The sequence below is a fragment of the Ornithorhynchus anatinus genome, chromosome 11, assembly GCF_004115215.2.
Source record: "Ornithorhynchus anatinus isolate Pmale09 chromosome 11, mOrnAna1.pri.v4, whole genome shotgun sequence".
NCBI classification, from domain to species: Eukaryota; Metazoa; Chordata; class Mammalia; order Monotremata; family Ornithorhynchidae; genus Ornithorhynchus; species Ornithorhynchus anatinus.
This window is the reverse complement of record NC_041738.1, coordinates 51,241,306-51,251,809: the sequence shown is the minus strand read 5'-3', so window position 1 is coordinate 51,251,809 and position 10,504 is coordinate 51,241,306. Positions and strand designations below refer to the sequence as shown.

General features: G+C 54.3%; 1 protein-coding gene across 1 annotated transcript; it reads left to right on the top strand.

Moving 5' to 3' along the window:
• Positions 1-753: 753 nt before the first annotated feature.
• On the top strand, positions 754-10,335 carry LOC100086525 (serine protease 33). Its single transcript, XM_039913632.1, has 9 exons — positions 754-835; positions 2,743-2,904; positions 3,448-3,523; positions 4,831-5,044; positions 6,616-6,753; positions 7,707-7,876; positions 8,504-8,775; positions 8,994-9,163; positions 9,545-10,335. The coding sequence occupies exons 1-9, from the start codon at positions 754-756 to the stop codon at positions 9,809-9,811; spliced, it is 1,551 nt and encodes a 516-aa protein (XP_039769566.1). The 3' UTR covers positions 9,812-10,335.
• The last annotated feature ends 169 nt before the right edge of the window (positions 10,336-10,504 follow it).

Here is a 10,504-nt window from a genome sequence, read left to right as displayed (position 1 = left end):
GCTCCTTCTAATCCCTCCTGAATGCCCAATACTTCTGAAAGTTCTTCCCTCTCCTCTTCTGAGTCCCTCCCCAGCCCCTATGACTTCCCTCTGATTTCCTCTTCCCTAAGAATAATAATAATAAAAACAGTGGTATTTGTTAAGTGCTGACTGTGTGCCAGGTACTGTTCTGAGCACTGGGGTAGATACAAGATAATCAGTTTGAACATAATCCCTGCCCCACTTAGGACTCACAATCTTAACCCTCATTTTACAGATGAGGTTACTGAGGCACAGAGAAGTGGAGTGACTTGCTCAAGATCACACAGCAGACAAGTGGAGGAGCTGGGATTAGAACCCAGGTCCTTCTGACTCCCAGGCCTGTGTTCTAGCCACTAGGCAACGCTCAAGCTGCCAGTCCCACAGCAAGTTGAATTCACTCAGCCACCTGCCCGACACAACTTCATATCTCCCATTCACCTCCTCAGAAGTGTATTCCATTCCATCTCAGCCTCGGAAAGAAGAACTGAAAGTGGGATTCTCTCATTCAGAAAACCTCTGCAGTGGCAGGTCAGGCCAGAATCCACTCTGTGAGGGAGGAGGGACATGAGAGGAGACATTCTGGTTTTCTTCTCTCCCAAGCTGGATCTGACTGGCCCTCTGTCCCCAGGGCAGAACCTCGCCACCAGTCCAGACTCTGAGCCTTTGGGTTTCCAGAGGCTTCTAAGAGAAGAGGGGGTAAAGTTGGAGTCTCCAAAGAACTGTCAGGGAGCAATGACTGATGTCATAGTGCAAGAGATGGGGCAGAGAGGAGGGGAGAAACAGGAGGAAGGTTTCCAAGCCAGCCAGAAACGTGGTGAGGGTCTGGGTGGCCAGTGGCTCATGTGAAGTGGCCCCAAAGGGGGAAAAGAGCAGGCTATCTCCTTTCCCAGAGAGCTGGAGGGAGGGACAGAAAAAGAGACCACAGAGACCAGCAAGAGATAGATCTGGATCGGCCTGGAGCCAGATTTTGCATCATAAGGACCAGAGATGGGGCAGAAGAGATGGAGAGGAACAAGACAGGCTGAAGGGAAATTTGGTTCCAGAGAAGCAAGATGTTTCATAGGGCAGAGGTGAGGTCACAGGAGGTAGTAATGTAGGGAGACTGGTTGAGAGCCTTGGGCTGGATGGTGACCAGGGCAGTGATGAAGTACAATTTCCCCACTCCCCCAGCTACCAGTGTTTGCCCGTTCTTCTCTGTGACAAGCAAAAACCCCTGACCATTGGGAAGTTGCATGCTCTAGTGGAAATAACCCAGACCTGGGAGTCAGGAGACCTGGATTCTAATCCTGGCTCTGCCACTTGTCTGCTGGATGACCTTGGGCAAGTCAGTTCACTGGGCCTCAGTTTCCTGCTCTGCAAAATTGGAATGCCATTCCTGTTACCCTTTCTATAGTAATAATAATGTTGGTATTTGTTAAGCACTTACTATGTGCAGAGCACTGTTCTAAGCGCTGGGGTAGACATAGGAAAATCAGGTTGTCCCACGTGGGGCTCACAGTCAATCCCCATTTTACAGATGAGGTAAATGAGGCACAGAGAAATTAAGTGACTTGCCCACAGTCACACAGCTGACACGTGGCAGAGGTGGGATTCGAACTCATGACCTCTGACTCCAAAGCCCGTGCTCTTTCCACTGAGCCACGCTGCTTGGACTGTGAGCCCCATGAGAGGCAGGGACTGTGAGCAACCTGATTATCTTGATCTCCCCCACCGCTTAGTATGGTGCTTGGCATATAGCAAGTGCTTAATAAATGCCACAAGTATTTAAAGCCCTTCATCAGCTTTCTCCCACTAAACAACAGCTCTACATCTTCGCTCCCCCCAAGCTAACCTGTTCGCTGTGACTCCATCTCGGCTCTCACGGTCAATCCCTTGCTCACGTCCTCCCTCCTGCCTGGGATTTCATCCCCCTTCCTTTCCGACGGGCTGCAGCATTCCCCATATTGAAAGCCCTGTTGAGATCACCTCTCCTTCAGGAGGCCTTCTCTGGTCAATTTATCTCCTCCCCATCTTATATCCCACGACTGCCACTAGGCCTTTTAAATTCTCATAACCCCTGAGCACTTACATGCATATCGTATATACTCCATTCCCTCCTCCTATATGTAATTGATTTGGGTGTCCTTCTTCCTCACAGATTGAAAGCTCCTTGAGGGCAGGAATTGTGTCTTCCAACTACTGCAATGTCAAACGCAGGCAACGGGTGATCTCACAACAGCTCCCGTCACACCAGCCCAAGAGGGCCAACCTCGCAGGAGAAAAGCCACTCCCATCAACCTCGACTCCAGCCCAGAATTGACTCAGCCACTAGCGGTGGAAGGCCTGTCTCCCCCTCTAGACTGTAAACTTGTGGTGGGCAGGGAACGTGGCTACCGACGTGGTTATGTTGTACTCTCCCATGTGCTCTGCACACAGTAAATTCATTCGATGGTATTTATTAAGTCCTTCTGTGTGCAGAGCACTGTACCAAGCGCTTGGGAAAGTACGAAACAGCAATAAAGAATGACAATCCCTGCCAACAATGAGCTCTCAGACTGGAGGGAATGATGGATGGATTTAAATACGATGGACTGATTTACTGAGATAAAGGTAGGGGTAGTGGCTCCGCCTCCATGTCCCATTCCCTCCAGCCCCCCATTTCTCCCATCTTCCTTTTCCCTGCCTCTTCCCCCTTCCCTCTGTCCTTCTCCTCGAGTCTCTGACTCTTCCCCGGTGTCCTAGCGGGCCAGGTGCCCTCAGCCTTCCGGGAAGAGGGCATACTCCTTCTGGCCACCAGAGGGCGCCAGATAAAAGCCCTGGCGTATCGGGCTGCCAGCTTAAATGGGATTTTTGCTGGGGGTGCAGGCCGGTCCGAAGGAGAAGGAAGCTGCTCCAGCACCCGCGGTAAGACTGATGATATTCACTGAGTGCTTCCCAATTCTAAAGCATTGTAAGAAACCCTTGGAACAATCAGAAGCAGGAGTGTAAATCTCCCTCTCTTTTCCTCTCCCCCTTTCCTTTTCTATCTCTCTCACACACACACACAATGCCATTCTATTAAACTGTGAGCCTCCTCTTAATAATAATAATAATGTTGGTATTTGTTAAGCACTTACTATGTGCAGAGCACTGTTCTAAGTGCTGAGGTAGATACAGGGGAATCAGGTTGTCCCACATGAGGCTCACAGTCTCCATCCCCATTTTCCAGATGAGGGAACTGAGACACCGAGAAATGACCTGCCCAAAGTCACACAGCTGACAAGTGGCAGAGCCGGGATTTGAACCCATGACTTCTGACTCCCAAGCCCGGGCTCTTTCCACTGAGCCACACTGCTTCTTGCCTCTGCTCCTTCCCTTCTCCAGGCACTTGACTCCCCATTTTATATCCTCGTGGATATAATCCCTCCAAAGTCCCAGGACTGCCCTTTGGAAATTTTACCATTCCAGGAGCCCCCTTGTTCCTTTGCCCCTCCTGGATCACCCTCCTGGCCCTACTGCTGATACTGGGCCTCTTCGGTACCCTGTGAGCTGACATCATGCTCCTTCTAATCCCTCCTGAATGCCCAGTACTTCTGAAAGGTCTTCCTTCTCCTCTTTTGAGTCCCTCACGGGTTCTTTTGGGATCTTTAGTCTATCAACTCTCTGGCTCTATTTCCACCCGGTCCAGCAAGGGGAGCTGGAGACCGTGTGCCGGATCATGTCCCAGATCATCCATCCTCATTCTAACTACTGAAGCTTGGGGGCTGAAACCCGGAGTCTGGTCTAGCTGGAATCCCCAGTGACTTTCAGCATCCAGATCCTGTCCGTCTTCCTCCCCGAACCCTGAGTCCCGTTAGCCACTGGAAGTGTGAGCTGGGTGATGGGCTGGGAAAAAAGGGCCCAAAACCTTGGTGAGGAAAATCTAAACTCTCCAATCAATCAATGGACTTTATTGAGCACTTATAACAAAGTGCAGAGCACTGTACTGAAGCACAGAGAGTAAAATAGAATTAATAGGCATGATCCCTGCCCTCTAGGAGGTAACAGACACCACAGGAATCAGACACAAAAAAAATGTACAGAAAGGAGGAAAGAAAGTGGGTAGGTATATCAGTTAAAGCTTAAGTAATTGGAAGACATGAAAGATATGTAGCCCCTTTCCACCTGCCCAGGGAAATTATAGCCTAGTGGAAATCAATCAGTAAATCACAGGTATTTATTGAGTGCGTACTGTGTGCAGAGCACTATACTAAGCATTTGGGAAAGTACAATAAAACAGATTTAGTAGACATGTTCGCTGCCCTTAAGGAGCTTACACTCTAGAGAGGAGCTTACAGAGTAGAAAAGAGTCAGGATAGGGGAACTGGAGTCAACTCTAGTTAACTGCTAACTGCCTGGCTCTGCAACTCATTCACTGTGGGGTCTTGGATCCTCACTTAACCTCTCTGTTTTCAAATTCCACAGCCATAAAATGTGTCCATGCCACCTCCTGCTGTACAGGTAATTGGGGGTGGGAGGTGAGACAAGGGTAACAAATGAAATTGAACAGGTGAAAGTGCTTTGAGAAATAAAATCATCAAATAATCCACAAAGTTCCACTCACCTCAGTAGGCACTCAGTAAAAATGAATTAAATGAATGAACAGTCTTCCTCCCATGAGTCTCCTTAAATTTAGCCACCCCTACTTAGTAGCCCAGACCAAATACTCAGCTGTGGCTGTTCCCTCCCCAGAGTCAGCTGTAATCTTCTCTCTTCTGCCTCCTCCCTGATCATCCCATCACCCTTCAGCTTGCAGGATTTTCTAGAATTATAGTAGACCAGACCTGTTATGGCTATTTCCATATCGGACAGGCCAGCAGTAGTTAGCAGGTGGCAGATGCTGTTCCTTGAGGACATGATCTATGCTGGCTTCCCAAGGTCACCTAACAACGTAACAGACAACCTACCAATCTCCCATCCCCGACACTACAGCCCTTCCTACCTCCTCCAGTTCCTCAGATCAGACCCAGGCATCTTTGCCTCCCTCTTCACTCTCCAGATTGGCTCTACCTGCCTCACCTTCAAGGTGGACTTCCTTCCATCAACAAAAGAATCACTTTCCCCCATCCCCTGAAGTGAGGACCCCCACCAGTTGGATCTAGGAGTCCCCACATGCCCCTTCTCTTGTCCAGATTCCAGTAGGATGCTCCCTCCCATTGGACCCAGGAGTCCCTGCATTCTACCGGCTTGTCTTACTGTTTCCTACCTGCCTGTCTGCATGTCTGCCAACCTGCCTGCGTGCCCACCTACCTCCCTTTCTGCCTGCCTGCTCACCTGCCTACCTATCTACCCCTGCACCCACGGGTCAGAGTGGGCAGGTTGACCACATTGTGGCTGGGCATGGACTCAGGGACCCATTAACTGTCCATAAAGATGTGAAAATTGTGACTAGACACTCAGTACATTTTTAGTAAGTGGAGAGACTAGTGTCCCTTCATTCCCTGAACCTAGGGGTTCACAAGGAATGTCAGGGTGGGAAGGAAGAACACTGGAAGGAGAGCCAGGGCTCAGGAGTGGGTTGCCTTGACCTTGGGAGGGAAGCCAGAGTTGGGGAGCAGGGCTGCCTGGACCCTGGGAGGGCAGTCATGGTTAGGGACCAGGGCTATCTAGACCCTGGAAGGAAAGCCAGGGCTGGAGTATAGGGCTGCCTGGACCCTGGGAGGAGAGCCAGGGTCAATAGTAGAGGCCAGGGTCGGGGGCAACAGAAATTGGAGACTTGGAAGGCTGAACTCCTTGGGCGGGGAGCCTGGAAGGCCAAAGGCTGGAGGCCAGGTGCTTGGGTCCTGGGATGGGAAGAAGAGATTTCCAGGGAACAATAGCGCCTCAGAAACTGAAATCTGACAAGAGCTGAGACAGCTCTGGAGATGAGCCGCTAATTACCATCCCCTTGAGCTTCCGGGATTTACCACAAGATTCCTCCTGCCCCAACTCTCCTTAGATCTACCCCTCCTCCGGGGCCTTTTCCCTGGCAGAACCCTGGCACTCTGGCCCCTGGCTCCCAACCCTCTCTCCTCAGCCCTTCCCCTGTCCAGGCCACATCCCCCCACCCTTCCCACCTCCTCCGGTCTCCCACCCTCAGACCTCTTCTTGCCAAAACCCAGGGGTCCTGTGTTCCACACCCCTCTCTGCTCCAGGAACTTGGGTTTCCTCCACGTAGGATAAGCTCATCAAGGCATCTTTGTTTCCCAAGCCTGACCGGTTGCACCCCCCGTCCCGCCCCATCTCCTTTAATTCTCCCCCTCCTGACCACCCCTGTAAGCCCTCCTGTGTCTCCCAGGGAAGCGTGTGTCTTCTGAAAGAAAACCCAGCGGGAGGTGGCAGGACCCAGCCCAGTGGTGGGATCTCCGGAGGTTGGGGCGCAATTCCTAGGCTCTGGAAGTCACCAGATTTAGGGGGTAGGTCAGTTGGACCCTGAGGAAGGAGGTGGGTCAGGGACAGGGCACTGAGTTTCTGAAAGAGAAGGATCTGAGGGCCCAGGAGGGGCAGGACACTGGGTCCTGGCCCGGCAAGAGGGGGAGGGTTGCCGGGGTCCTCTCACACCTTTCCCATTCAGCCTTCTGGGACAGATGACCTCAGACTCCTATTTCCCTCATTCAGCCTGAGCAGGAGCTGGGGCCTGCTCCTCCCACCCCCGGACCAGCGGGAGAGATGAGAGGGACCCAGGGGCCCCCGCCTCTCCTCCTCCTGCTGCTGCTACTCCTGCTTCTGGGTGAGTCTGGCTCATGGGCCAGGGAGTGGGGGCTGAGAAAGGTCTCATATTAGGAAGCAACTCCTTCCATCCTCCTTCCCCCGCTCCGACTCCTCCATCCGTCCCCACCAACTAGACGCCCCATTCCCAACCCTTCAGCATTCACCCATTTCTACACTCTCCCTCCCTCTCCTGATGGACCACTTCCTCTTTGGAATTTCACCTGCTACCTATCTTCTCTCACCTTCACACAAACCCACTCTCCCTCATCTCCATCTCACTGGGTATCCCCCCTCTTCCCTGTCCATGCTCTCTCTCTCTCTTCCTCTGTTCTAATTCTCTCCCACCACTTATCTTATTGTTCTGTCACCCACTCCTTGTCTGGTTGTTCTTCTCGGTGTTATTTCACTCCCGTCTCCATCAACCCCCTTATCCATAAAGTTGTCTCCTACCTCTCAAAACACACTTGCTCACTCACATTTTCCAGTTTCTCTCTCCCCCTGCACGTTCTCCTTTATCCCTGCCATTGAGCAAAATAGATGGTTGTCCAGCTCCCATTTGCTGGCAGAGGCTGACCAGGAGGCTAAGAATATCCCCATCCCTGGCAGAGGCTGACTGGGCATCACCAGAGGCTAACTGTACCCATCAGAGGGCCTCTCTCTCCGGACTCATCATCTGCCTCTTCCCACCCTCCCCGTCTTCTCATCTTCTTCCTCCTCTGGTCACTCTGTGGTTGTCCCGCGTCACATGCACAAATGTGAGTGATGTGATTCCTTCATCCCCCAGGCTCCCACGTGCCCCGCAGAGCCGCGTTTGGCCTCGGCTCAGGGGTAGCCCTCCTCCCTGCACCAGAAGCTGCAGGGCCTGCAGGTACGAAGCTGATTCCAACCTCCCAGCCGCTGACCCTTGACCCCTCCATCCACACAAACCAGCTCTTCGTCCCTCCACCCACGGGCTACCTTGAGGCCCCCAGCCCCTCCCAGACCGTGGGCCCTCTGCTTTGGCAGGCTGCGGGCAGCCTCGTTTGGCCAGGCGGATCGTGGGCGGGCGGGACGCCCACGAAGGGGAGTGGCCGTGGCAGGTCAGCCTCACCTACCAGAGGACTCGTCTGTGCGGTGGCTCCCTCATCTCCCGCCAGTGGGTGCTGACGGCAGCTCACTGCTTCTCCAGGTGAGCAAGCCACCCTACTTTGGGGCTGGGCGGGAGCTGGACCCCCTCATGGAGGGACAAATGGACCCACCCCGGGGGGCCACCCTCACTTCACCCCTTTCCTGGGAGCCAGCTGCCAGGAAACTCTTGGCAGCTGCCTCTCTGTTACACTCAGCAGCTTCTCTGCTCCTCCCCGAAGTCAGTCTCTAGAAGCAGCATGGCTTAGTGGAAAGAGCCCGGGCTTGGGAGTCAGAGGTCGTGGGTTCTAATCCCGGCTCCGCCACTTGTCAGCTGTGTGACTTTGGGCAAGTCATATTCTAATCCCGGCTCCGCCACTTGTCAGCTGTGTGACTTTGGGCAAGTCATTTAACTTCTCTGTGCCTCAGTTACCTCGTCTGTAAAATGGGAATTAAGACTGTGAGCCCCACGTGGGACAACCTGATACCTTGTATCTACCTCAGCGCTTAGAACAGTGCTCGGCACATAGTAATCGCTTAACAAATACCATCATCATCATCATCCTTTCAGTTTCCTACCCCAGAGGCAGCTCCACCTACTGACTTCACCACCGGCTTTCCCCTCCTGGGCTCTCACTCCACTGCTACTCGACTCCTCTGCGGCCGCCTGTCTGTCTTCCTCTGTCCCCAGGCCGGTGCAGCTGTCGGAGTACCGAGTGCATCTCGGGGAGTTCCGGCTGGCCCGGCCGTCCCGCCACGTCCTGGTCCTGCCCGTGCTGAGGATCCTGCTCAATGCCAACTTCACGGAGGATGGCGGGCAGGGGGACATCGCACTGCTGCAGTTACGCAGCCCTGTGCCACTCACCTCCTACATCCAGCCCGTGTGCCTGCCCGCCCCTGGGGCCCACCTGCCCTCAGGGACTCTCTGCTGGGTCACTGGCTGGGGCAGCCTGTGGCAAGGAGGTGAGTGCCCTGAGTAGGACCAGGCCCCCCGTCCTCCTGGCCAGCCAGCCCCCACCCCCATGAGTCCCCTTCACCTGAAAGGGGCATCCAGGTGACTGACTCCCCAGCTCTCCCTCTGACCGGTCCCCTGGGGCCTAGTCCGGCCTGCTGCGCAGCAGGTCCCAGGTGGGGCCGGCAGGTCGAGGGTCTAACCTACACTCGACCGTCCCCCCCCCCAGTGCCGCTCCCAGGCCCCAGGCCCTTGCAGGGGGTCCAGGTCCCCCTGCTGGACAGATGGACCTGTGACCGGCTCTATCACCTCGGCTCCAACGTCCCTCCGAGTGAACCCATCGTGCAACCCGGAACCCTGTGTGCTGGCTACCCCCAGGGCACCAAGGACGCCTGCCAGGTGAGAAGTTTCAGTGACTCTCGGGGCCCGGAGATTCCCACCTCCCTCTGCTCCCCCGAGACGGCAGTCCCCCCCCCCCCCGGTACTGCTCGCTCCTCCCGCTTCACAACAGTTGGGATCAGGGGGACCCAGACACCCCCGGCTAACCTTCACAGACCTTTTCAGACCCATCCAGTGGTGGAGGTGGGATATCTGCAGGCTGGGGAGCAGATGCCTGGGTTTATGGCAGTAGACAGTGTCCGAGTACCTGCATAGTTGGGTGAATACCACGATAATGAGAGTAGGGGTCGAGGAGCGGTGTGATGGGGGACAGACTTGGGTGAGGGGAAGGAGGGCTGAGGGGATCCAGATACCTGGGTTCTGAATCCATCTCTCCCTCAGGGCGATTCTGGGGGCCCCCTGGTCTGCGTGCAGTATGGACACTGGGTCCTCGTGGGGGTTGTGAGCTGGGGCAAGGGCTGTGCCCTGCCCAACCGCCCAGGCGTCTACACTAGCGTCGCTGACTATAGACACTGGATCCAGGCTCACATGACCCCACCAACCCTGCGGGTCCAGCCCACCTCAGGGGCGGGGAGCCTTGGGGCCGTCTTCCTCTCCATCCCCTTTTTTCTTCCCCTCTTGCTCCCCAGGCTTTGCCTGGCCCCCTAAAGCAGCAGGCACAAGCTCCAGGACAGACCTGGAGGCTTGGGGTAAAGGGGGAGAACTAGGGCACCTGAACCCCTGGTATGGGCCAAGGCAGAAAGGGGCTCTGGGAAAATCCTGGGTCCTTCCATTCTGAGTCAGATCAGAAACCTCATCTTCTCATAACATACTGGACTGGAACCTCCAGGGACAATGTGACCACCGCCCCTGCACCCGGCTCCTGGAAATGGCCCCTGCCCCTGCCCAAGGACAAACCCAGTCTCTGACCACAGCTGGCCTTTGAGAAGCCCCAGTCTGGTTCCTCATCCTCGGGCAAAAAGGTCTAATAAAAAGCTCAATGCGACTGCCGCACTGCGTTCTTTGTGGTGGTCCCAGCCCAGCTCTGCTCTGGCCCCCACCCCGGCCCCCAAACCAGCCCTTTGAACAAGAGCACTTTGAATAAGAACCTGAATGCTGCAGAGTGGAGGGCAAGCATCCTGCAGCTCAACTTCAGCAATAAATGCCTTCTATGTGTCATTGTCCATCTTCAAAGACACCACTGCCAGTAAAGTTCACCTAAGAGTGCATGTGTGACTGAAAAGACCAATGTGGTTGGGTTGTCACATTTGATGTTTGCAGCGCCTGGTGGTGTTTTCACTTTGGCTTCCTTTCTCTTATTCCTTATGAAACTTTTGCTCAAAGCCATTCCAGAGTCAGATA

Excerpts from the sequence above, each read along its gene's own strand:
- LOC100086525 (XM_039913632.1), top strand. The coding sequence starts at position 754 with ATGACTGATGTCATAGTGCAAGAGATGGGGCAGAGAGGAGGGGAGAAA. Across the intron at positions 8,776-8,993 it reads GGGCAGCCTGTGGCAAGGAG|TGCCGCTCCCAGGCCCCAGG; the intron begins GTGAGTGCCCTG and ends CCCCCCCCCCAG. Across the intron at positions 9,164-9,544 it reads GCACCAAGGACGCCTGCCAG|GGCGATTCTGGGGGCCCCCT; the intron begins GTGAGAAGTTTC and ends TCTCTCCCTCAG.